Source organism: Callorhinus ursinus, unplaced genomic scaffold (genome assembly GCF_003265705.2).
Source record: "Callorhinus ursinus isolate GAN/ISIS: 27379988/994484 unplaced genomic scaffold, GSC_fseal_2.0 scaffold140, whole genome shotgun sequence".
Lineage (NCBI taxonomy): Eukaryota > Metazoa > Chordata > Mammalia > Carnivora > Otariidae > Callorhinus > Callorhinus ursinus.
Window position 1 is genome coordinate 157,757 of NW_027397202.1, and position 26,430 is coordinate 184,186.

The following is a 26,430-nucleotide window of genomic DNA, read 5'->3' on the forward strand; positions in this document are numbered from 1 at the left end:
CTGCTGGCTCGGGAAGCTTTAAGCAAACGTCTGTGGGGCTGCGCCCTCCCGGCCGGTCAATCATCTGCATTGGTCAGGACCCGGGCCAGGTAGTCCGAGTGCCGGATCCCGAAGGTCCAGCCGCGAGGCTTCCGGTGCTGCGGGACCAGGAGACGTCGCTGACCAGCCAGCCCCGCACCGGGACCCGCCCCCCCCCCAGGACCCTGACCCTCATCCTCCGCCTCTGACCCTTGGCCCGGGACCCCAGACCACCTGGTCCACGTTGTAGGCTGCGGGTCCCGGATTCAGGGTGTTGTCTTGGGGGAGTGAAGTCCGCGCCAGCATCGAGAACTGGGGGGCCCGAGACTTGTAGATCCCAGTGTTCACCACGTGGTAGGCGCAGGGGCCCGGGGTCTGTGGGAGGGCGGCAGGGGCGCTGGGTCCGGCCTTCATTCCCCGCTGACCATTGGCCCTCACCTCTTACTTCGTGACCCCCTGTGGCCGGCCCCTTCGACCCCTATCTACACCCCGCCCGGCAGCCCCTCCCCCACCTTGCTGAGGTCCTCGAAGAAGCTGCCCACTGCGCTGCGGCCATAGATGGAGTAAGTTGGGGCCGAGACTTTACCGATGACGCGCGGACCCAAGAGCGAGGGCACATTGTAGGTCCCAGGGCCTGGGGAGGAGCCAGAGAAGGGTGGGTCTAGGGGTTAGTCTTCGCGGACAGGCCAGGGTGTCCTTGCCGCAGCCTGCAGAGTGGTTCTCCGTCAGGGATGGGAAGGTCCACGGTGCTGGAACGGGCCTTTCTGGTCTCACCTGGGGTCTGCTGCTCCGCAGGGATGCCCCAGTTTCGGGGAGCGATGGTATGCCGAGGCGCAGAGGGGTACGTCGCGTTCCCAGCTCGCTCAGGGAAGTACCTGCCTGCGGGGCGGACCGGGTGTGTGGGCCGGAACCGGTTTGGGGGCGTAGTGGGGACCCGGGTTGGGGGCCTGGGGTTAGGGTGAATCCGAGCCACAATTTGTCAAAGCCCGGTGGGGCTTTGGAGGTCTTTTGAGATCCGGATATGGGGGTACCGAATTTGGAGTGGTAGGGTACACGAGGGTGGCTCGGGGCTCAGGTGGGGGCTTCCCGGGTGGGCCTTCCTGGAGGCGGCTCGGTGTTAGGGAGACCGGGGTCCCAGGGGTCCTGACCAGGTCCGGGAGTGAGGCGGGGCGCTGCGTGGCGGGGGCGGCCGTAGATGGAGTAGGCGGGGGTGCCGTCGGGGCCGCGCACGGTCATGCGAGCAGGAACCAGGTGGCCGGGCCCCGGGCCGCAAGAAGTCTGCTGCGTGGGGAGGCGCGCGCCGAAGGAGAAGGCCGGGGCGCGGGGCCGCGACGGGTCGTGCAGGATGTAGCCTGCGGGAGCGTCCCAGCACCACTATGGGTCCCCGTCGCTCCCTGCCCCGGACACAGCCCGCCGTCCCCCCAGACCCCGCTGGCCCCTTCCTTGTATACCCGCCCGACGCCGGTACCGGTGTTCGGTGGCAGCTTGTATTTGGGCCCTGGGCCTCTGTAGAGCGCTGCGATGGGGCCGCGGGGCCGGTGGGGCCGCCAAGGGCCGACCCAGATGTCCGAGCCCATAGCGCGCAAGGGTGGGGTGCGCTTACGGCCTGCGGTACCTGTGGACAGAAGGTGGCGGCCCCGGCCCCTCCACCCACAGCTTCCGCAGAACGCACTTCTCCCCTCCAGCTCCTCGCGACTCCGAGGGCGGGGCCCATCGTGTATCCCAGGAGCCGGGAAAACAAACCCGAGCTTTCCCGGCCCTGCGCGGGGGCGGGGGCCCTATCTCCCATCCCCTGCCCCCAAAACGAGTCCAGTAGGGATGTGTGAGCGCACAAAGTTTGGTCTCAATCCTGCGGGAAAGGAGTTCCCTGGGGTCCTGGGGGTCGGGATATTTTAGGGGCATGGGACAAGGACACCGGGGTGGGGGGGCGGCGTGGGGAACCCGGTGCCCAAAGTTGATGCACTAACCTTTTTTTGTGGCTGCCGGCCGGGAAGGCAAGGTGGGGTACCTGGATTCCCGCCCCCGCCCAGCCCAACTCCCAGACCCCATTGTGTCCAGATCCCGCCTCCTGGCAACGGGGACTGACCTCCCCGTACCCCAACTTGGCTCCCCCCACCCCCCCCCCCCCCCTGCCGACCCGGCTTTTCGTCCTCGGAGTCCAGGGCACTCGCTGGAGCCCTGCAGACTAGGCCTTGGATCGGAGCGTTGGTGCCACCCTTCCCCAGGCTTCAATACACCCATTCCAGAAATGGACGGATCTGCAGAAAAACAAACAAACAAAATATGAGAATAAAGAAAATAAATAGTACAGACAGAAAGTTCAATTTAATTTTTATGTGTAGAGAGAACTTTGCATCTATTTAAGCCCACGGAATATTTGCAAAAATAATCTGGGCCACAAAACTAAAACCAAACATACAAATTGAATAAAGAGTCATAGGACACATATTTGCGCAAAGTCCAAAATAATTTTTTTAAAAAGATTTTATCTAAGGCAGAGAGCGCATGCGTGCGTGTGCACGCAGGCCTGTGAGCTGGGGGAGGGGCAGAAGGAGAGGGAGGGGCAGTGAGTCTCAAGCCGTCTCTGCCCGGAGCCTGAGTGGGAGGTGGGGCTCCATCCCTCCACCCCGGGACCGTGACCTGAGCCAAACCAAGAGTCCTGTGCTGAACCGACTGAGCCTCCCAGGTGCCCGCAAAGTCCAAAAGAAATCTAAGCAAACAATAAAATATTTTTAAAAGAAACTTAAATACTTAGATATTAACAAATTCTCTTAAAAACCACTGGATCAAAGGGAAACTCAAATGTGAAGTTACACATTATATGTAAAACCTTGCAAAGGTAGATCAGATCCCTCATATCCAACTCTATAGGACATAGCTAAAGCTATATAACTTCATTATTAATGAGGAAAAAATTTAAGTATAAAGAAACTTATTATTTATCTTAGAAACAGGAAAAAGAACAGTCAAGTAAACCAAAAGAACGTGTCCATTCTCCCGAGCACGCCTGCTTGGCTCCTGGAAGAGGAAGGGGTCGAGTGCCCAGTGGTTTGTGGGAATTCTGTTCTTTGCTAAGGGAGCTCTGAGCCCAGTGTGGCATGGAATGAGAACCAACATGGGGGTTGCTGGGAGTCACGTCTGGTTCCTCCAAGGGGACCTGAGGGCTGAAAGGGAGAGGCAGGTAGAGGGTGCCTTGTCTGTAGAGAATTTAAAAATAATACAGCCAAAGTTGATCAGCTTTTTATTATTCCGATGAGACCAGCAATTCTAAAGATCAGAGATCAAATACTCCTACTCCACAAATCTTTTGTTGATCAAGTTTTTTTTTTTAAGATTTTATTTATTTATTTGAGAAAGAGAGAATGAGAGACAGAGAGCACGAGAGGGAAGAGGGTCAGAGGGAGAAGCAGACTCCCCGCTGAGCAGGGAGCCCGATGTGGGACTCGATCCCAGGACTCCAGGATCATGACCTGAGCCGAAGGCAGTCGCCCAACCAACTGAGCCACCCAGGCGCCCCTGTTGATCAAGTTTTTAACAATACTTTGGTTACCCTTGAATTTTAGTAGGGTATATGTAAGTTTCAAATTAGCAGTTTTTATCCCCCATCCTTTAGGAAACATTGTATTCTGTATGGACATTAATTCAGACCCACTACAAGGTTTTCTTAGGAGGCTAAGTGCCTCATGGTTGGGCACTGTGAATGGTTTTTAGAGCTCAAAGGGCAGTTAGTGTCTCCTCTCCCTGAGATAACACGTATTTCTCTCTTTAAGCCTTAGATTTGAGATGAACAGTGACACCAGAGTGGTTGTAACAAGGAAGAAACCACTTCAGTTTTCTCACTTCTGTAATTCTGTGACTGTTTGGAGTGTTTATTTGTGTTTAAAATTTAAAAGCTGTAATAATTTTGTTTGGTGCAAACTTTATTTCATATGTGAAATACCTTACTGAATTTGAATATTTTAAAAACAAAAGTATTTAACAATTGCTAATTTTAATTGCTTATTAAAAGTAAAGAATGAGTCAATAATTATTGCTGATTATTAGATGATTATTACTGAAAATCATATTGCAGTATAGCAGAGGAGGTGTTGACAAAAGATCCACTCTGGGATCAGATACGCCAGGTTTGTCCACCTAGATGTGGGATCTGTGGGGTGTGGTGAGCTGTGGGCTCCTCGGGGCTCCTAGCAGCTTGGCCATCCAGGGACAGCATTTTAGTGGGAATTGGGACCTGAGCGGGCAGTCCCAGGGCCAGTGCCCACCCTTGTGCCCCAGGACTCTCTCCACCAGGTGGAGCAGCAGCTGTGAAAAGACAGAGTCAGAGGAGGAGGAGCTCCCAGAATGTGGGCAGAAAGTGAGGACTGGGGGCAGGACTGCATGCCTGGGGTAGTGGACAGTGATAGGACATGGTTTTTCAGCCAATGAATGCTTTGTTTCACTCCTCCCATGGAAACAGCTTGATTTCTACCCAAGATATATGGATGGTGCATCCTGCCAAAAGGAAAAAGCCAGCCTATGCAGAAAGACACACAGCCACAAGCAGAATGCCCCTTGATGCTTGTCCTAGCCCAGAATGGGCTTGTCTTTCGTACATGGTTCTGTGCCTGCCCCAGGTCAGCAGGGACAGTGCTTCCTGTATGAGGGCTGTATGATGTCATGTGATTTATTTAACCAGTGCTCATACTTAGGTTGGTCCTGCAGCTTTAAGACTGTAATCCCAGGTACTATGAATGCCACTAAATAAATCTTCATAAGTTTCCCCAAATACTCTTCTTCTTCTTCTTCTTTTTTTTTTTTTTTAAAGATTTTATTTATTTAACAGAGAGAGACACAGCGAGAGAGGGAGCACAAGCAGGGGGAGTGGGAGAGGGAGAAGCAGGCTTCCTGCTGAGCAGGGAGCCTGATGCCGGGCTCGATCCCAGGACCCCGGGACCATGACCTGAGCCGAAGGCAGACGCTTAACGACCGAGCCACCCAGGTGCCCCTATTTTTTTTTAAAAAAGATTTTATTTTGGGGGCGCCTGGGGGGCTCAGTCAGTTAAGTGTCCAACTTTCGATTTCATCTGAGGTCATGATCTCAGGGTCGGGAGATCGAGCCCCATGTTGGCTCTGCACTCAGGGGCGAGTCTGCTGGAGATTCTCTCTCCCTCTACCCCTCCCCCCTCCAAAAGAAATAAATCTTAAAAAAAAGATTTTATTTTTAAGTAATCTGTATACCCAACGTGGGGCTCAAACTCATGATCCTGAGATCAAGAGTCACACGCTCTACTGACTGAGCCAGCCAGGCGTCCAGGATGTCTTTGTTACATATCTTAACTTTTTGGGGGGTCGTATGTTTTCCAGATTTGTTATTTTTCTTTCTATTTTGTTATTGGTAATTTTTTCTGTACAGAAGAATGACATTTTTATACAGTCCCATGTGTCAAACATTTCTCTCGGGGCTTCTAGCATGGTGGCACAGGGAGAGCACCATTCAGTTGTTTATTCAAGCATGCACACGCACACACGCACACATGTCTATGATTTCAAAGTTTTCATCATTTGGGATTTATTCTGTGTATAGTATGAAGGAAGAATATACTTTATTCTTCCCTCCTCCAATACCATTTATCAAAAAAAAAATCGTTTCCCCGATTATTTGGAATGCTAACTTGGTCATATTCTAAGCTTGCATAGATTTGTTTCTGGGCTCTACATTCCTGTCTATTCCTGTACCAACGCTGTAATGTTTTATTATGGCTTTCTAGTGCCTTTTTAAAAGATTTTATTTATTTATTTGAGAGAGAGAGAATGATAGAGAGCACGAGAGGGAAGAGGGTCAGAGGGAGAAGCAGACTCCCCGCTGAGCAGGGAACCCGATGCGGGACTCGATCCAGGGACTCCAGGATCATGACCTGAGCCGAAGGCAGTCGCTTAACCGACTGAGCCACCCAGGTGCCCTTTCTAGTGCCTTTTGACTTCTGATGGGGCAAGTCCCTTCTCTTTTGGCTTCCTTTCCAAAATTACTTGGATTAATTTTAGACTTTTTTTTCTAGGTGAATTTCTGAATGAATTGCAATTGGCTGGAATTGTACTGACTGTGTAGATTACTTTGGGGAAGATGGTCTAGGTCATGGTTTTGCGTTTCCAGTTGAGGAACAGGTTATATTTCTGTAGGTCCAGGTTGGATCTGTTTTGATGGAGAGAGAGAGGGTGGTTGGAGGTATTATTCTGGAGGTAAAACTGACCTGCTTTGCTAATGTATTGGCCATAGAGATGAAGGGAAGGTGGGGATTGCACGTTGCTTTTTGGCTTGATGGGCCGAGCAGTGTGCAGCTGTGTCTACCTCCGCCCAGCCCCAAACCCGCCCTATGCTCTGCCCTGACCCTGGAGGGGCCCCTCGCGTGGCCTCCCTTTTGCCAACTGCTGTGGTGTTAGGTTTTGTCCATAGAGGGTGCTGGAGGGACACGCCAGGACTGGCCTGGAGAAGGGCCTTCATCCTCGTGCTGGGGGGCGGCGGTTTGGTGCAGGGGCCAGGGTCCGATGGCAGGAGGTAGGAGGCTGTCACCTGAGCAGCGCTCCCAGGCCGGGGCTTCCATCACCTCCTCTCAAGTTTCTCCGCCCCGCGGCAGCTGCTCCCACACCCCAGCTCAGCCTCGCCCGCCCAGGCCGGGCCACCTGTGCCAGCCCGCCCTTGGGGGCGGGGCTCTTCCGAGTCCAGGTTCTTCCCTCCCTCAGCCCTGCGGCTCTAGTGTGGCACAGGTCCACCCACACGCTGATTTCTTTTTTGATAAATACAGTACAGTATTGTAAATGTATTTTCTTTTTTTTTTTTTTAATTTGTTTATTCATTTGAGAGAGAGGGAGAAAGTGGAGGGAGGGGCAGAGAGGAGAAGCTGACTCTACGCTGAGCAGGGAGCCCGACGCGGGGCTCCATCCCTGGACCCCGGGATCATGACCTGAGCCCAAGGCAGACGCTTCACCCACCGAGGCACCCAGGCGCCCCAACAATTTTTTATGTTATTTTTTTCCCCGGGTCGCATTACTGGTGTGGTTTTTACTCTCCTGACCGAAACGGAATTCATAGGTATGGATGGAGATGTCATTGACTGAGCTGAAGATGATGGAGAGCAGGGCAGTTTGGGTGGGTGTATCAATCGGGGTTCACTGCAGAAAACAGAAGCCATTGTGAAGTATTAAAGGCAGGCGGTGATTTATTACAGGGAATATTGCAATGTCATCAGATGTGCTGGTGGTGTAGGAACTGCGAGGTGGCCCCTTGAGTTTGAGAGACTAGGGTAGCTGGGATTGGGAGACCAGGAACCTGGGACCTTGAATTTGTCCCCTGCCAGCTCTGTGATGCCCCCTATTGGCAGCCCTGTCTGTGGCTATCTCACGTGGGGAAGTTCAACGATTCCACTTGATGTAGGAAAGACTTTAGGGTTCAAAGCCCATGGCCAAGAAAGAATTCTTGAGATGTCTTTGGTGCAAAAAGTGGTTTTATTAAGGCATGAGGACAGGACCTGTGGGCAGAAAGGGCCACACTGGAGTCATGAGGAGTGGCCCCTTAAATGCTTTAAAGTTGGGAGGGGGTTAGGAAGAGCATAAGTCTCTAAGGAATTTTGGAAGCAAGGTTTCCAGGACCTTGAGGGAGCTAACAATTGTTGGGAAAAAGTCATTTATTACCGTCTGGTAAAACCTGAGTCATGAGACCCTTCAGATGTATATCAGTGGGCCATATGCTTGAGAGATGATTGCCAACACCTATCTTGGGGGGTTTAGAGATAAAGGAGGTTTCCAAAGGAATTTTTATATGTTAAAGTAGACTTACAGGATCCTGGTGGGGAGTGGTGGTGGTGGCTAGGATTGCCTTTTGCCCTTAGCAAAGTGTCAACATCGAGGCAGTTGAGTCCCTAGAGGAATGTCACTCTGCCTGTTTCAAGGACTTGTCAATGGGCTGTAAGTAGTAAGGAAATTTAATAATTTCTCTTCTGCCTTTGTTTCCCATGTCACACTCAGAAGTCCCACTGTAAGGGAGTCTGAACAATGTAGTGTTTAGCTTTTTGGTTCTAAAATACAGGAAAATAAATAGAAGCAGCTGATGAGAATGGAGGTTGAATGCAGTTGGCCATATCCAGATTATGTGGAAAATCAAAAGTCTAGTTTTGAGCATCTGAGGCTCCCATTAACACCTGAAGTGAATGTGTTAAGTGAGTAGACACACTCACCTGGGGCTCCATGGGGAAGTCGAGGTTGGAAACAGGCCTGGGAAATGTCAGCAAGCCATGGGAATGGATCCCTTCGGGTAGGACCACTAAGTCCAGCCTACCCGCACTTACTATTTCCTACGACTGCTTTCATGCTATGATAACAGAGCAGAGACCATATGACCTGCAAAGGCAAAAGTAGTTCTTGTCTGGCTCTTTACAAAAATAGACATTGCGGATCCCTGACTTGGAGTGGACGTGGGTGAGGAAGAGCAGAAGGAGCACTGAGTTCTTAGGTACTGCAGTTGTCCCGGGCTAGAGATTTGGCAGAAGTGAGTCCTGGATACATAATTCATAAGGAAGTGACAGTCTCCTGGGCTCAGCTCTAAGGCCACATCTCGGCTAACAATTTCAAGAGCCATTAGGTGGTGGGACACTCGGTGAGCACACTTCTCAAGGTTCTAGAGTCCTCATGGGTAATGGTCACGTGAGCAGAACAATGTTTTGCCCTCCAGAGTGAGAGCCTGTCAGATTGTGGGAAGACAGCTCCAACCACATTACCTTGACATCAACTCCCACATAAGTACCTTACGTGGTTGTAAAAAAGGCCGTTCATGATGAGCATCACTTAGATCTACACCTCCGCTCCTGGTGTAATCTCTCTCTCTCTTTTTTTTAAAGATTTTATTTATTTATTTGAGAGAGAGAGAATGAGAGACAGAGAGCACGAGAGGGAAGAGGGTCAGAGGGAGAAGCAGACTCCCCGCTGAGCAGGGAGCCCGATGTGGGACTCGATCCAGGACTCCAGGATCATGACCCGAGCCGAAGGCAGTCGCCCAACCAACTGAGCCACCCAGGCGCCCCTGGTGTAATCTCTTTTTATGTCCCTGGGACCATCGAGCTGTCCTGCCCACGAGGCCTCAATCACGTGGAGCAGGGACCACGCAGGGGTCATTGTCGTCTGCAAGGCTTGAGAAGGACCTAGCTCAAGGCCTGGCCAGGCCCACAACAGACCTGCACCCACGTTTGGCTGCGAGAAAGAGGAGGGAGCAGCAACCGGTGAGGGGGTCACACTGGCCAGGTGTTTAATATTGGGGAGAAATTGGGGAAGGCCATGTCTTGAAGTGAATGAAGTGGAACCGTTGATGAGGAAAACAGCTAAACTCTTGCATGAAAAAAACAGAGCATGGAGAAAGGCACAAGTGCAGACGTGCGAACTCGGGACAGTGCCCCGTGACTCAAAACTAGCTCATGTGCTACGCGCACTTATGAGTCATGTTGTGCCAGGCTCAAACGTCCAGCATCTGAACCTCAGTAGAGAGTGGTCAAGGCTGGAATGTGAGCGGGAGGCCCAGGACGCCGCCTAGAAGAAGCCTCTCGAAGCACAGGGAAAAACCAAGAGATGGGAGTCGTGAGGAAAAAAGATGAGCAACTTGGAGGAGAACAAGGGAAGGCTGGTACAGCGGCCGCTCCTGAATCAAAACTAGACTTGCCGGAGAAGGGTGAGTCTGGTCGGCAAGGAGCTCCCTGAATGCCAGGCCAGCCTGATGGGCAAAGACAAGGACCTCCCTCCTCCTCCTCCTCCTCCTCCTCCTCCTCCTCCTCCTCCTCCTGTCCCTTGCCCATTTTGATTCTAAGATAAAGATGTCCTAGGGGTGCCTGGCTGGGTGGGTAGAGCAAGCGACTCTTGATCTCAGGGTCCCGAGTTCGAGGCCCACATTGGGTGTAGAGATTACTTAAAAAGAGATCCTACAAGCTTCTAGGAAGAAAACCCAACTTAACCTACAAAAGGCAAGATCAGACTGGCATCAGGTGTGTAGTCTTCAACACTGAGAGAAGATCACTGTAGGAAGAAAGGCAGCCAGGAACCCATGGCTTAGTGAGAACGACCCCCACCTGTCCGAGCATGGCACAGCGCTGGGATGTGCCAGGAGTCAGTAACAGAGCATCCAGGTGAGGGAAATAGTAGGAAAAGATTGCAAACCAACAGTAAACACACCAGAACCTAACCCCAACATGGGAGCAAAAAGAAATACTGAGCAAGGAATCTCTCCATCCCTACACACATGACGGAAATGAGACACAGAGAGACAGAGACGGAGAGAGACACAGAGACACACACACACACACAGAGAGAAACTCAGAGAGACAGAGAGACACACAGAGAAAGGGAGAGAGACAGAGAGGTAGAGAGGGAGGGAGTGGGAGGGAGAGAGAGAGGTTCTAATAAAGTTTAAACTATTTTAGCAGAACAGATGCTTGGGAGAAGTAAAATCCTTCCAAATTTCTCACGGGGATCGGGAGACAGGGAGAGGAAAGGGACAGAGAAATTATTCTAGAGTTTTTGTCTTGTGGAGGGATCTTGTTGGGAGAACATACTAGACATTTTGTTTGTACCCAGTGGTGGAATAATGAGTGTCTGGATTAAGAAGGCAGGGAAGGAAAATGTGCAGCAGTGGAATAGAAAAGTATTGGAGAGTTTCCAAATGAAAAAGCCAGAAAACGGACAGAATAGCAAAAACAAACTAAAAACCCCATCCCCCCCACCCCCCATGGAGGAGGTGAGGAGAGGAAAAACACTGTAAAAATTAGAAACAAAGTAAAATTTAAGGAATAAAATAAATGCATTCTTACAATAATGTGAGTGGGCTGCAGGTGCTGATGTGGTCCTGGGAGTGGAGCAAGAAAAGGGAAAAGAGGAAAAGTCTACTGACGACCACATAGCCAGTTGCATTTGTGCACCCGTAGAGTGATGCATATCTGTGGGAATGTGTATACTTCAAGTTGTTTGAAGTATATGTAAAGAAAATACATGTCGGGGCGCCTGGGTGGCTCAGTCGTAAACGTCTGCCTTCGGCTCAGGTCATGGTCCCAGGGTCCTGGGATCGAGCCCGGCATCAGGCTCCCTGCTCCGCGGGAAGCCTGCTTCTCCCTCTCCCACTCCCCCTGCTTGTGTTCCCTCTCTCGCTGTGTCTTTCTCTGTCAAATAAATAAATAAATAAAATCTTTATTAAAAAAAGGAAAACACATTTCTCAGCTGTCACTTCTTGATTTATTTATTTATTAAATATTGGTTGTTGATGGTAGCAATTAGACTAGTGACTTTTTTTAATTTTTAAAAAAGATTTTATTCATTTGAGAGTGAGCAAGAGAGAGAGAGCAGGAGCAGGGGGAGGGGGACGAGGAGGGGGAAGGGCAGCTCCTGCTGAGCATGGAGACTGATGTGGGGCTCGATCCCAGGACTTTGGGACCATGACCTGAACCAAAGGCAGACACTTAACCGACTGAGCCACCCAGGTGCCCCAGCCTAGTGACTCTTAATGGAATTTCTACGTTGTTGAGACATGGGTCTAGACATTCCTTCCCTCTTCAGGGGCTGTGTTGAGAACAGACCCACCTGGATTGAGCCAGTCTGGCAAGAGATAGCATCCACATTCTGTCACCAGGCTCCTCACATGTGCACCATCATTCTCTATGCGTGCACTCCTGAGGGCTGTTCCTGGGCTCGGAAATTCTTTGATTCATTTCTTGTCACTTGGAGAAACTAGATATGACTAGTCCCTCTCTGGAGAACCCAGAAATATATAATGTGATGAGTGCTCCTGGTCACCCTTACTGTTGGGATCTGACATGATGCCTTCAGAACATCTACAACTGGTCTTTGCTGCAGAATAATGACAGTTTGGGGAGTGTTTATAATATTTACCATGTTAACCATTTGTAAGGGCACAATTCAATGGCATTAAATACATTCACAATGCTGTGTACCCATCACCACTATCTATACCCAAGACTTTCTCATCTTTGCCAACATAAACTCTGTACTCATTAAACAAAATCTGCTTCTCCTCATCTCCCAGACCCTGGTAACCTCTAATCTACTGTCTGTCTCTATGAATCTGACCACTCCAGGTGCCTCATATAATTGAAACATACAATATCTGTCCTTTGTGTCTGGCTTATTGCACTCAGTATAATGTTAACTATATAAGTGGATATTTGGGCTGTTTCTTCCTTTTGGCTATCATGAATAGTGCTGCTATGAACATGTGTGTGCACACGCTTATTTGAGTATCTGTTTTTAATTTTTAGGTATATACCAAACTGGTAGGTCATATGGTAATTCTGTGTTTAGCTTTTTGAAAACCTAACAAATTGTTTTCCACAGTGGCTGAACCATTTACATTCTCACCAGCAATATATGAGAGTCCTAGTTTCTCCATATCTGTGCCAACACTTTTATTTTCTCTCTTTCATTTATAGCCATCCTAGTGGATGTGAAGTGGTACCTCGTTGTGTTTTTTTTTTTTTAAGATTTTATTTATTTATTTGAGACAGAGAATGAGAGACAGAGAGCGTGAGAGGGAGGAGGGTCAGAGGAGAAGCAGACTCTGGCTGAGCAGGGAGCCCGATGCGGGACTCGATCCCGGGACTCCAGGATCATGACCTGAGCCGAAGGCAGTCGCTTAACCAACTGAGCCACCCAGGCGCCCCTCTCATTGTGGTTTTGATTTGCATTTCCCTAATGATATTGAGGATCTTTTCATGTGCTTGCTGGTCATTTACATATCTTCTTTGGAGAAATACCTATTCAGGATCCTTGCCTATTTAAAAAAATGGGTTGTTGTCTTTTTGTTGTTGGGTTGTAAGTGTTCTTTATATATTCTGGATACTAGATCCTGATCAGAAATATTATTTGAAAATATTTTCACCTATTCTGCAAGTTGTCATTTTCTTGATAATGTCCTTTGATGCACAGAAGTTTTACATTTCATTGCCGTCTAGTCTGTCTATGTTTTCTTTTGTTGCTCATTTTTTCAAAAGACTGACTTATTTTATTTGAGAGAGAGAGTGAGCATGAGCAGGAGGGGCAGAGTGAGAGGGAGAGAATCCTCAGGCAGACTCCCCCTGAGTGTGGACCCCTGATGCGGGGCTTGATCCCAGGACCCTGAGATCATGATCTGAGCCAAAATCAAGAGTTGGATGCTCAACCAACTGAGCCACCCAGGCACCCCCTTTTTTGCTCATTTTTATTGATGTTGTATCTAAGAATCCATTGTCAAAACTAAGGTCATGAATGTTTATTCCTATGTTTTCTTCTAAGAGTTTTATGGTTTTAGCATTTATACTTAGATTGCTGATCCATTTGAAGTTAATTTTTGTATACAGTGTGAGGTAGGGGTCCAACTTCATTCTTCTGCATGTGGATATCCAGCTATCCTAGCACTATTTATCAATGAGACTATTCTCTCTCCGTTGAATGGCCTTTGCACCCTTACCAAAAAATCAACTAACCATAGATGCATGGATTTATTTCTAGACTTTCATTTCTATTCCATTGGTCTGTATGTCCATCCTTGTGCCAGTACCACACTGTTCTGAATGCTGTAGAATTGTACTAAGTTTTTTTTTAATTTGAACTCCAAATTATTCATTTAAACAATGAATAAGTTTTCAATGCCTAATACTGCATGTTGTCCAGGATTTTATCTGGCAACCCTAGCCATTTATTGTAACTTAAGGAGCAGGAATTACTGTGCCTTAGATAAAAATGAAATACATTTCATATTTTAGACATCTTTTTTTCTATTGTGAAAATAAGGTTAGTCTTTCTTTTCCAATTCTAAAGAATGCTACAGAAGTTTAAAAGAGTACCATTTAAGCTTTTCCCTCAACAAAAAAAGGGGGGGCGCCTGGCTGGTTCAGTTGGTGGAACATACGACTCTTGATCTTGGGGTTGTGGGTTCAAGCTCCATGTTGGGTATAGGAATTACTTAAAATCTTTAACAAAGGAGGGGGACAAAAAAAGGTATGGTTTTAAAATAAAGTGCTTTAAAAAATAAATGTACTAGAACTTATGTATTACTGCAAAATACCTGAACATAGTAAAAATAATACAAATGGCTTTACCCTTCAGCCAATTAAAAATGTCCTTTTGGCCTAAAATGATCAAAATGTAGGAGACTGTGGATATTCACCACAACCCTTCATTTTTTCAATGTCTTCATCTGTTTCGGGGCTGCTCATTGTGGATGCTTTTTCTTGATTACTACTATCAGTATCTGTTTTAGATGGTTTGTTTTGTATCTCTAACGGCCGTGACTTCTTGAATTGCCATCCATCATCGGTATCTAAAGCTTTACGTTTAATCATTTGAGGCGCACCACTAGCTGGACTAGCTTCAGGAATGTCAGTGTATTCTACCATTAAGGTCAGGTTGTCTATCATATTGAGCTGGTGGTTGGCAGTACAACTACTTTTAGAAATATGCCTATTTTTCAAGGAGATAACACATGAATGAAGAAATTCATGATCTGGAAAAAAGGTCCGTAAAGCTTGACAAAGAAAAATGTTCTCCTGAGGGTCTTTTTCGATGTTCTCTCGTGCTGCTTGAATTTGTGCCTGTTTTCTTTTTTTAATTTCCCATTTCAATCTGGTTACGTCCTTTAGTAGTTTCTCTACCGCTCGCTCACTGTGTTCTACTTTCTTGCATATACTTTTTAATTCCTCTTGTAAAGAAGCATACATTTCATTTATTTTATCCAACTTCTGTAAAAAATTCAGAGCTGTGTGTTTTTACTGCTCGGCTAAAACCAGTGGACTCACAGGAACCTGACATGGTTTTATAACCCCGTTGTTCGGACATGGCCAGATTGGCCACCACTAATGGTATCCCGTGAAAAAGTCCCTTCTGAGGTTTATATAAGGCATGCTCCAGCCGATGAGTAGAGCAGCTTTCCGTTATGATACTTGGTGTTAACAGTAGAAAAACAAGTTCCTGGCTTGAAAGATGATTTTGTAAGTTTTTGTGAAGCAGCCTCTCTCTAAATGTCATGATCTGGTCTGAATGACGTCGGAATTTGTACCAACCAACCACAGCCTTTTTGACACTTGATAATATTTTCTTCAGGGCTTGCTCATTTAGTTCACCAGAAAAATTATAAAAGCTGAAAAGCTGATAGCATGGAATATATTTCTGGATGTCAATTGTATAAATAACTTCAACATCATCCATTTGGGAATCAGTAATACTATTCTTGGCTTCACCTTTCACTTCCCCAAGAAGAAAACCTTCCGTGTCCGAGTCCGTGTTGAGGTGCTGGAAAGCGAGTGTGCCGAGCACGCAGCCGGAGAGCACCGCGGCCCGTGCTCTCGCCCTCCATGCTTCCTCAAGCGAAGCGCCGCGACAGGGTGCCTGTACTAAGTTTTGAAGTTGGAAACTCTGAGTTCTCTACTTTTGTTCTCTTTCAAGTTTTGTTTTGTTTTGTTTTTTGTTTGTTTGTTTGGGTTTTTTTTGGCTATTTGAGGCCTCTTGTAATTCCACATGAATTTGAGGGTTGGTTTTGCCATTTCTACAAAAGGGGGCATTGGAATTTTGATAGAGGTTGCATTGAATCTGTAGATCACTGTAGATAGTATTGACATCTTAGCAATAGTAAGTCTTACAATCCATGAACATATTTAGGTCTTTAATTTCTTTCAGCAGTGTTTGTAGTTTTCAGCATACAAGTGTGTCACCTCCTTGGTTAGATTTATTCCCAAGTATTTAATTATTTTAAATAGTATTGTAAATGGAACTGCTTTCTTAATTTCCTTTTCAGATTGTTTGTTGCTGGTGTGTAGAAACACAACTGATTTTTGTGTGTTGTTCTTGTATATTGCAATTTTGCTGAAAAATTTTTTCTACCTTTATTTGCTTTCTTTTGATTCTTTGGGATTATCTGTGTATATATAAGATCATATCATCTGTGAATAGAGAGTTTTGCCTCTTCCTTTTGAATCTGGGTGGCTTTTTATTTGTTTTTATTCACTAATAGCTCTGGCTAGTACTTCTGGTATTGAATAGCAGCAGTGAAAGCAGGCATTCTTTCCTTGTTTCTGATCGTAGGTGGAGGGAACATTTTCAATCTTTCACCATTGAGTATGATGTTAGCTGTGGGTTTTTCTTCAATTTCCTTTATCATGTTGAGGTATTTCCTTTTGATTCCTAGTTTTCTGAGTGTTTTTATCATGAAAGGATATTGGATTTTGTCAAGTGCTTTTTCTGTGTCAGTTGAGATGATCATGTATTTTTTCCCCTTTGTTCTATTTACATTAATGTAGTCTAATAGTTAATGTATTCTAATCAATGTATTACACTGATTGATTTTCTTTTGTTGAACCACCCTTGCATTCCTGGCATAAATCCTATTTGGTCATGGTATATAATCTTTTTAATATGGATTATTGGATCAGTTTGCTAGTATTTTCTTGACCTGCTCCGTTTCCGACCTGGGCTGGTTCACCCCTCCTTAGGCAACCTGGTGGTCCCCCGCTCCCGGGAGGTCACCATATTGATGCCAAACTTAGTGCGGACACCCAATCGGCATAGTGCACTACAGCCCAGAACTCCTGGGCTCAAGCGATCCTCCTGCCTCAGCCTCCCGAGTAGCTGGGACTACAGGCGCGTGCCTCTGCGCCTGGCTGCTAGTATTTTCTTGAGGATTTTTACATCTATATTCCTAAGGGATATTGGTCTGTAATTTTCTTTTCTTGTGATGTATTTATCTGGCTTTGGTATCAGGGTAATGCTATCCTTATAGAATAAGGAAGTATTCCTACCTCTTCAATTTTTTGGAAGAGTTTGAGAAGGATTGGTGTTAATTCATTAAATGTTTGGTAGAACTCACCAGTGAAGCCACCTAAGTCCTGAAATTTTCTTTGTTGGGATTTTTTTTTTAAAGATTTTTATATATTTATTTGACAGAGAGAGACAAAGCAAGAGCAGGAACACAAGCAGGGGGAGTGGGAGAGGGAGAAGCAGGCTTCCTGCGGAGCAGGGAGCCCAATGTGGGACTTGATCCCAGGACCCTGGGATCATGACCTGAGCCGAAGGCAGACGCTTAATGACTGGGCCACCGGGGCCCCTGGGGGTTTTTTTTTTTTTTTTTTTTTTTTAAGATTTTATTTATTTACTTGAAAGAGAGAGAGAAAGTGCATAAGCAGGGGGAGTGGCAGGCAGAGGGAGAGGGAGCAGCAGGCCCTCCGCCGAGCAGGGAGCCTGATGTGGGGCTCATTCCCAGGTCCCTGGGATCATGACCTGAGCCAAAGGCAGACGCTTAACAACTGAGCCACCCAGGCGCCCCAGCTGAGAGGTTTTTGATTACAGATTCCATTTCTTGTTATAGGTCTGTTGAGATTTTCTATTTCTTCTGAGTTTGTTTTGGTAGTTTGTGTGTTTCTAGGAATTTGTCCATTTCATCTAGGTTATCTAATTTGTTGGTGTACAGTTGTTCACAGTATCCTCTTATAACCCTTTTCTTTCCTGTAGGGTTGGTAGTAACATTCCCACTTTCACTTCTGATTTTAGTTTTTTGTGTCTTCTTCCTTTTTTTCTTCATCAGTCTAGCTAAAGGCTTGTCAGTTTTGTTGATCTTTGCAAAGAACTAACTTCGGTTTCATTGATTCTATTGTTTTTCTCTTAATTCTAAATAATTAAGACACTCACAAGAACTTATTATTGTTTTATAAAGTCAATGCTCATTTAGATTTATTCACATGCTTGCCATTTTTGTTGTTTTTCTCTTCTTTCTTTCTGGCATTCTTAGTTCTTTCATCTCGTATGATTTTCTTTATGCCTGAAATACAGAGATAGCTTAGCATTTCCTTCACTGAAGACTCAGTGTTTGTCTGGAAAGGTTTTTGTTTTGCCTTCATTCTTGAAAGATATGTCTTCTAGCTATAGAACTTTAGATTGGTTGTTATTTTGTTTCAGCTTATTGAAAATTTCATTAAATTGTCTTTTGGCCTACAGTTTTTTTTTTTTTTTTGTCATTGAGAAGTCAGTTGAAGACTGTCATTCCTCTGCAGGTGATTTGTCTTTTTTGGGGGCATTGCTCTTGAGATTTTCCATCTTTTGTCTTTGCTGCAGTTTTTTACTCTCGTGTATCTTGGTATGAATTTCCTTTTATTTCTCCTGCTTGACATTCATTGGGTCTTTTGAATCTCTGAATTGTCTTTCATCAATTATCATATTTATGACATTAAGTTTTCCAATCCCTGAATGTGGTAAATGTCTACATCAATTTAGAATTTTAAAAAATTTAGGGTTGCCTGGGTGGCTCAGATGGTTGAGCGTCTGCCTTCAGCTCAGGTCATGATCCCAGGGTCCTGGGATTGAGCCCCACATCGGGCTCCTGACTCAGCGGGGAGTCTGCTTCTTCCTCTCCCTCTGCCTCTCCCACTGCTCATGCTCTCTCTCTCTCTATCTCTGTGTCTCAAATGAATAAATAAAATCTTTAAAAAAATAGAATTTAAAAAAAATTTAAACTTACATTTTAACTGAACTTAGCAACTGATTTCAAGATTTAGATATATATTCACCCCTTTGGAATAAGAAGTGACTTTCATTATGCTTTATCTCTGTCTTCTCTCTCCCTTCTCATACTTTGAACTTGTTTTAAAATACTATGCCTCGGGGCGTCTGGGTGGCTCAGTTGGTTAAGCGACTGCCTTCGGCTTAGGTCATGATCCTGGAGTCCTGGGATCGAGTCCTGCATCAGGCTCCCTGCTCAGCAGGGAGTCTGCTTCTCCCTCTGACCCTCCCCCCTCTCATGTGCTCTCTCTCTCTCTCATTCTCTCTCTTTCAAATAAATAAATAAATAAATCTTTAAAAAAAATAAAATACTATGCCTCTTCTATTATGGGATCTCCATTAATATTGGTATTAAACTTCACAGCCACATTATTAATAATTATTTAAGTAAGTTTTTCAATACCACATCTTAAAGTCGTGTTCATATTTTCATCATTCCCATATTGTTGAATGCTTACGTTTTAGTTTTTTTCCATTTTAAATCATATTGTATTGTTTATTTTTTTACATAACTTTTTTCTTCTTTGCATAAATCTTTTCCCATGTCAGATGAATTCCTTAAGAGGCAGTCCCTGTAGGGTGTGATTATTAAATCTGGGATTTATATTTTCTAAGCCTTAAACATTATTCTAGACTTATTTATACATATATAAAATTACATGTATACTTTTAAGTATAAGATTATATATTACACTTTGTTTTTTAAATATTCTTTGTTTTATATCATTTCTGATTATGCAATATTTTCTGCTTTTAGAAATTCCAGTAATAGAGAAACCCTACATTTGATGAGGTTTGCTGCTCATCTTATGTATATTAGCTCTCCATTTGGAATTATGTCATTATGCCACTGTGCTTTTCTTCTACTGTTTCAGAGAAGGCACACTGGTGGCCAGGGCACCATCCAGCTTTGTTCAGGCTCAGTGACCAGGTAGCACTGGGTTCCTCTATGAGGGGCTGCAGTGGATCAGCTCATATGTGGATACATCTTCTATTCCTTGGCTCCCAGTGTATGGATAGTGGGTTGCTGATAAGCAGGAGACTCATCCATTCCTGTTTAGGACTGTCTGAGGAAACAGAAGCTTCAGGTACTAGGCATGAATCCCTCTCTATTCCTTGTGTAGACTGGAACAGGATTTCTGCCTCAGCAGGATGCCACTAATGGTCAGATCTACTTTCTTGATGTTTGTTTTTCCCCTTAATGGTAACTTTGATATTTACATTGTCTCATAGCACAACTAGAACAATTTTTGTTTCACGATTTGTCTAGGTGACTTCATGTTCTGTCACCTTTCCAGCAGTACTTCATTTTTACATTCTCTGGGAAGTTAGGAGGGTGAATCTCCCACAATTTAGGGAGGTAACATGTCCCCGGTCACCTTCCCAATAAGGAGTTTCTCCATGCGGTAGAGTTTTGCCCTACCCCTGGATTTTGACAAAGGGAGGTGTTTTCTTTCCACAGAGGATGGAACTAGACCCTTCCTTGGTCACCTGTGCCACCAAGACCCATCCCATCACAGTCCTTGACACCTTGTGAAATTGATTGGGGTGATTTCCTGTGCTTGGTTCCTCCCCCCATAGTACCCTAAGGTATCACTTGCTGGACACTTCTCCTGTTCTCTGACAGCAGCCTGGGGCTCTGCTAACAAAAGGTATTTTCAGAAGCTGGGTAGAAATGCCTGATAGGGTATGGCATGGCCTATAAGGAGGTGCAGGTGTGCATGTCATCTCCAACTTTTCAAGGTCTCTGGACCCCAAACAACCAAGAGGCAGAACCTGAGACTGGGACAGGAATAAATACAATGTCCATAAACCCTGCCACCAACTTGAGGTCCACCTTAAGGCATGGGCCCGCCTTCCACCCTCTTACTGTCATCTAATATGTTCAGGGGAGCTGGGAGGTGACCAGATGGGTGAGGTACCTGCGGTCCAGCAGAGCCCAGGCTGGGTGCCAGGGATGCTCCTTGGCCATCTCCTCACTGCCTGAGTCAGGGAGAAGTCCCGTGTCCTAGAAAAAGGAATGAATACATGTTGTAGGGGGCCTGGCTTTGTCCCAGAGATCCTGGCTCTTTTTCAAATCTGGGCCCCACTTGTCCCAAGACTTATTCTTGAGATCAGGTTAAGTGAGACGCAAATGGAGGAGACATGGCTCCTCCCCTGAAAAACCACGCTGAGGGAAGCCAGGTGCATGCCCAGCAGAAGTATCTACGTGCTGACCTCTAAGGGGGCTGAGTTCCAGTGAGGACGCTGGAGTGGAGTGATTTGGCTAAGATGAGGGAAGGCCAAGGAATGAGAAAAGATATCCAGAAGTCAGGCTGATAGATTACCTGGGGTCAGAGGAGGGTCTCTGAGGGATCCTGGGGGCTGGCTGATGAGGTAACAGGGGTAAGAGCAGGCTGGGCTCAGGGCTTTCTGGGGGCACCATGGAAGAGGCATCTGAGCAGTCAAGATGGTCCATAGGGTGCAGGGGGAGGCCCAGGAGGTTCTGGAAAGTGCAGGTGGGTTGTAATAAGCCAGGCCAATAAAGAGAGAAATACAACTTTTGGATTTTCTTTATTTTGTTCATTTTTTTTCTCTTGACAGCTTAGAAAATTCCTTTAGAAAACTCTATTCCATCTCTGCTGAACTCAGGGTAAGGGAAGTCCAGAGGCTGCTGGAAGAGGGGAGGTGGGGGCTTTAGCCTTGGCTCTTCTCAAGCACCCTTATACGTCCTGCGAGAGAACAGTGCAAGTCTCCACTTCACACCTGAGGTGACAGGAGGATGCACTTTCTTTCTTTCTTTCTTTCTTTCTTTCTTTCTTTCTTTCTTTCTTTCTTTCTTTTTCTTTCTTTCTTTCTTTCTTTCTTTTTCTTTTTCTTTTTTTTAAGATTTTATTTATTTATTTGACAGAGAGAGACATAGTGAGAAGGGAACACGAGCAGGGGGAGGGAGAAGCAGGCTTCCCACACAGCAGGGAGCCTGATGCGGGGCTCAATCCCAGGACCCTGAGATTATGACCTGAGCCGAAGGCAGATGCTTAACGACTGAGCCACCTAGGTGCCCCGAGGATGCACTTTGTAAGGCAGTGCTTAGTGTCAGGACGCATGCCCTCCATGGTCTCCCTCAGTCTGAGACCAGCCTGCAGTGTTGGCACGATGGGGTGTGTGCCTCTCCCACCTCTCCCCTGCTGGCCCACAGTGGAACCGTCTTCTTGGGTTTCTGGTAATTTCATCAGGGCTGCATCATGTTGCTAAAGCTGCAGATAACATCTCCCTGTGGGTAACTCTTCCCTGACAGAGCCCCTGAGGCTGGACCCAGGCTCAGAGTTGGAACAATGGGGTGGAAGTTTGGGGGGTCTGAGGGTCTGTAGGTAGAAGCAGGTTGGCTGGGATCTGGAATTATGTTGAGGAACAATGCCATTTGCCACTGGACCCCATGGAAAAGGAGAAGGGGGCAGGTGGGCCTGGAGAGGCCCCTGAGCTCCTGGAGCTCTTGGGTATTATGCTGACTCCTGAGAGCTCCGCCTAGGCTCCACTGACAAACCCCAATCCAGGCGCGGGCACAGAGACCCACCCCCTCCTAGGCCAGGAGGAGCGACTGTCCCCCAGCACAGGTCCACCTTAACTGGGCAGCCCTGTGGGCGGGGCGCATTGTTGATGCCGTCTGGGCAGACCTGAGTGAAGGACCGACTTGCAGGCAGCACACACAGCTTCCAGCCTGCTGACCTGGCTCCTCACGCTGAGTCTGCAGCCCAGCACCATGATCCAGGGCGCCTTGGAGCCTGATGGCCTCGGCTGGGGCTGGGACGGGGAGGGTGACTGGGACAGCGCTGTCCTGACCCTGCTGGCGCTGGCTGTGGCGGCCGCCACCGCACTGGCCTTGCACTGGTTTGGCTCTGGGCAGGACCAGGAGGCAGCAGGACCCGCATCCAAAGCCCCTGGGGCCCAGCCTTTGCAGGTGGGAGGAGCCAGGCCAGCCCTGCTCCTGAAGTCCAAGGTCAGTGGTGGCATTGAGGGAAACAGCCCAGGGCAGGGGAAGCCAGACCCTCCGGGACATGGCCAGGGGAGTCCGGCTGCAGCAGGAGCCCAGGATCCGAAGCTCTGGGGAGGTGGACGTCTGGCTGCCACAGCTCTACCTCCACTCAAGACACCTGGTGAGGTGACCACTGGAGGGGCCTTGGGACAGCAGAAAAGTAATGCCAGTCCAGAAGCCCCCCGAGGTAAAGGAAGGGAGGCTCTCAGGCCAGGTACTGCCCTCGTGGGTAGAAGCAAAGTAGGGGGGACGTCTGGCCCCCTCCTGATCCACTTCAACCCTCGGAGTCCTGGCAGAGAGATGGAAGGACAAGTGGAGGTAGGAGGCGTCCAAGTCAAGGTGCCAACTCACCAGGGCCCGGTCCACACCACAGAACAGGACACCAGTCCCTGGCAACGAGGTATAGGGTCACCTGGCTCACTAGAGAGAGGCCCCAGCAGCCGGCGGTGGAAGGTTTCTAGCTCAGGAGCTAGAAACCGCCACTTCCCGAAGTTGGACTCCCTGCGCCTGGGCACTGTGGTGAGTGTGTGGGATGCTGTGGATGCAGCCTGCAGCCTCTCCACAGGCTCTCAGAGGCCCCCTATCCCCCAGGAGCTGCCTCCATCACACACCACGCAGACTAGGCCCCTGGCTGAGGGCACAGAGAAGGGGTGCAGGGAGAGCAGCCTCCACCCAGCCCCAGCCCTAGCTCTGGAAAGCAGGGAGGTTGGGTCCCAGGCTCCCAGGAAGGCTCAGGGATCTCCAGCCTCCGTGGAAGGCTGGCCCTTGGAGAGGAGGGATTTTCTTGTCACCAGGAGCTTCAGCCAGGCCCCAGGCTCCATGGGCCCATGGCCAGAGGGGTGTCAGGGGAGACTCTTGTCTCAAGGGCAGGGGACAACAGACACCAACAACACAGTAAAGGCTGGGGCTAATGGCTCTGGAGATGGCTCTTTCTTCAGCTCAGGGCCCAGTGGGACAGAGGAGGAAGCGGGCCACGGCGTGAGAGAAAGGAGAGAACCCCAGCAAGGCCAGGGGGAGCAGAGCAGTGAGCAGGAGGGAGGCCCTCAGGACAGAGGAAAGCCCTCCACAGACACCGGCCAGGGAGCCCCCTCCCGGAGTCCCTTAGCCACACCCTCCCCGCGCATCCCTAAGCCCCTTCCACCCTTGGCTTCCCCTCTGACAGCGCGTTCCCAAGGAGGTCTCTTACCTGTAGGCCCAACCTCCTCGCCTTCAGACTCTTTGTCCCTCAGAGTTAGCCAGGGTCCTGCGGAGGATGAAACTCTCAGGCCAGTGCAAGCCCCAGCGGCAGCCCCAGCCCCAGCCCCGTTCCCTTCCTTAGCCTCAGCCCCAACCCCAGCCCCAGCCCCAGCCCTAGTGTCAGCCCCAACCCCAGCCTCAGCTGCAGCCGAAGCCCCGGTCGCTGCCCCCAGTAGTGGGTCAAGGCCTGCGGCACAGGACCATAGTGCGGCTCTCCGCAAGGACAAGCAGGAGGGGCAAATCCCAACCAGCTGGGAAAATCTTATTTCCATGGTTCTTAGGAGTCACCCTTTCCCCAGGCAAGAGAGACCCCAGGGGAGAGCCCCAAGGGCAGCTCCCGAGAGCCCTAGAGATCCCAGCACCGGTGCACCCTCTGAGAACAGAGAGTCTGGTTCTGCCCCTGAAGGGGCCGCCCCCAGCCTGGAGGTCAGGAATGGCTCCTCAGGGCCAGACACAGAGGCTGGACGTCGGCAACAGCAGAGCCGCTTGGAGACCAAGGAGGCTCCCACCCCAGAGCCTCCCTCAGGTCCGAGAGGAGAGGCAGTCGAGGAGAAGCGTGCAGAAGACCCTCTGTTGCCCGGAGCTGCAATGCCCGGGGCCCCATCACCGCGCCCTGAGCAGAGGCAGCCTGGCCCCCAATCGTCCCCCACTGGCAGGGGCGCCTCACAGCCGGTCCCGCCACCGCGGAAACGCAGCGCGGGTGAAAGAGCAGAGAGCTCCGAGCGCGGTGTCCGCCAGGCTGTGCCGGCGAGGCGCCAGGGAGAGGCTCCAGGGGAGAAGCCCCGCCCTGCAGGCAGCGGTATAGTAGTCCCAGGAAAGCAGGAAGAGGCCCGCAAGCTCATGGTGCTTCTGCAGAGGCCGGGGAGCGGGGGGGAGGTGGAGGGGCCCCGGAAGCCCAGCTCCCTAGCCCGCGAGCCGGCTTCGGCAGCAGCTCTACGACAACGCCTGGACCTGGGCAACTGCCTGGACGTCCTGGCCTTCGCCCAGCGGCACGCGGAGCCCGGCCTGCTGCAGGAGACATATTCCTTGATGAGCGACAATCTGCTGCACGTGCTGGGAGACCCGAACCTCTACCGGCAGCTGAGCGGGGCGGACCGAGAGCGCATCCTGAGCCTTCGGACTGGCCGGGGCCAGGCGGTGCTGGGGGTCCTTGTGCTGCCCAGCCTCTACCGGGTGAGCCGCTCAGGGGTCACCAGGGGCCCTTGTGGGGAGGCGGTTCCTACTCCGGGGCCTGCACCCCTGCCTTCCCGCACGCACCTGCACGTGTTCAACCCCCGAGAAAACACCTGGCGGCCCCTGACTCAGGTGCCGGAGGAGGCCCCGCTGCGGGGCTGTGGCCTCTGCACCATGCACAACTACCTGTTCCTGGCGGGGGGCATCCGTGGCTCCGGGGCCAAGGCCGTCTGCTCCAACGAGGTCTTCTGCTACAACCCACTGACCAACATCTGGAGCCAGGTGAGGCCCATGCAGCAGGCCCGTGCCCAGCTCAAGCTGGTGGCTCTGGACGGGCTGCTTTACGCCATCGGTGGCGAGTGCTTGTACAGCATGGAGCGTTACGATCCGCGCACGGACGCCTGGACCTCACGCGCGCCCCTCCCTGCGGGCACCTTCCCTGTGGCCCATGAGGCTGTGGCCTGCCGTGGGGACATCTACGTCACCGGGGGCCACCTCTTCTACCGCTTGCTGAGGTACAGCCCTGGGAAGGATGCGTGGGATGAGTGCCCCTACAGCGCCAGCCACCGGCGTTCCAGCGACATGGTGGCGTTGGGAGCCTTCCTCTACCGCTTCGACCTGCTGCGGGGCGTGGGCGCTGCGGTGATGCGCTACAACACCGTGACCGGCTCCTGGAGCCGGGCGGCCTCCTTGCCGCTGCCCGACCCGGCCCCACTCCACTGCACCGCGCTGGGCAACACCATTTACTGCCTCAACCACCAGGTCACGGCCACCTTTACGGTCTCCGAGGGGACTGCCCAGTTCCAGGCCAGGGAGCTGCAGCCCTTTGCTCTGGGGAATAAAGGGGTCCTCTCTCCATTCATCCTGACTCTGCCTGCCACCGATCCACTGCAGACTGCCCTCTGAGCTGCTGCTCTCGGGGGAAACCCTGGGGCTGGGAGTCTGCTGGCAGGTGGGGCACAGAAGGTGGCTGGGATCCAGAACTTTCTGCTGTTGTTTCTGGGACAGCTTTCTTTTTCTGTTTTAATAGACTCATGATTTCCCCCTTCCATACCCCCCAGCCCTTAAGAGAGACTTCTCCCCCTGGGAGCTCAGGCTCCTTGTACCTACCTGTGAGCTGGTTGCTGGGCATCCCTAGCCCGTTTCCCACCCTCCCACCACAGAATGCTGTCTACTTCCTTTATGACTTAGTTGTTGCCCTCACACCTCAGCTGGCTCACATACCCCTCCTCCAGGATGGTGCTCCTTCTCTGGGCTCCAGGGCCAGTCTCCCTCTGGCAGCACCACACTGCCTGGAAAAACATCTGTCTGTGGGTCTACTGGTACTCTGAGCACCAGGGACTGATGCTGTGTCCTTAAGGACCAGGATTTGGCCTGTGGAGGAGCTGAGTGACTGCTGAGAGGAGGAAGGAGGTGGCTAGAAACAAGTCACACTTCCTGTCTTTTGTCCC

General features: G+C 49.4%; 3 protein-coding genes, 1 long non-coding RNA gene and 1 pseudogene across 6 annotated transcripts; 3 read left to right on the forward strand and 2 right to left on the reverse strand.

Moving 5' to 3' along the window:
• Positions 1-26,114, reverse strand: CIMAP1B (ciliary microtubule associated protein 1B). Of its 3 annotated transcripts, XM_073890332.1 has the most exons (11): positions 26,090-26,106; positions 24,758-24,886; positions 23,757-23,813; positions 20,481-20,566; positions 1,986-2,276; positions 1,487-1,633; positions 1,167-1,370; positions 793-897; positions 531-652; positions 253-393; positions 1-137 (listed from the first exon to the last, which is right to left on the reverse strand). In XM_073890332.1, exons 5-11 carry the CDS (start codon positions 2,257-2,259, stop codon positions 57-59), a joined length of 1,074 nt encoding a protein of 357 aa, XP_073746433.1. In that variant the 5' UTR covers positions 2,260-2,276; positions 20,481-20,566; positions 23,757-23,813; positions 24,758-24,886; positions 26,090-26,106; the 3' UTR covers positions 1-56. The 3 variants fall into 3 exon arrangements, with proteins under 3 accessions (XP_073746433.1, XP_073746432.1, XP_025714460.2); XM_073890331.1 differs by lacking the exon at positions 24,758-24,886 and having other exon boundaries at positions 26,090-26,114; XM_025858675.2 differs by lacking the exons at positions 24,758-24,886; positions 26,090-26,106 and adding an exon at positions 25,166-25,271.
• On the forward strand, positions 103-2,464 carry LOC141371946 (uncharacterized). Its single transcript, XR_012377305.1, has 2 exons — positions 103-372; positions 519-2,464. It is a non-coding gene; the product is annotated as an uncharacterized lncRNA (long non-coding RNA).
• LOC112813635 (BRCA1-A complex subunit Abraxas 1 pseudogene) lies at positions 13,792-15,367 on the reverse strand (annotated as a pseudogene).
• Positions 22,298-23,982, forward strand: LOC112813637 (uncharacterized). Its single transcript, XM_073890333.1, has 2 exons — positions 22,298-23,220; positions 23,889-23,982. Exons 1-2 carry the CDS (start codon positions 22,298-22,300, stop codon positions 23,980-23,982), a joined length of 1,017 nt encoding a protein of 338 aa, XP_073746434.1.
• On the forward strand, positions 24,062-26,037 carry LOC141371945 (kelch domain-containing protein 7B-like). Its single transcript, XM_073890330.1, has one exon. The coding sequence runs from the start codon at positions 24,077-24,079 to the stop codon at positions 25,883-25,885; it is 1,809 nt and encodes a 602-aa protein (XP_073746431.1). The 5' UTR covers positions 24,062-24,076; the 3' UTR covers positions 25,886-26,037.
• Positions 26,115-26,430: the final 316 nt, after the last annotated feature.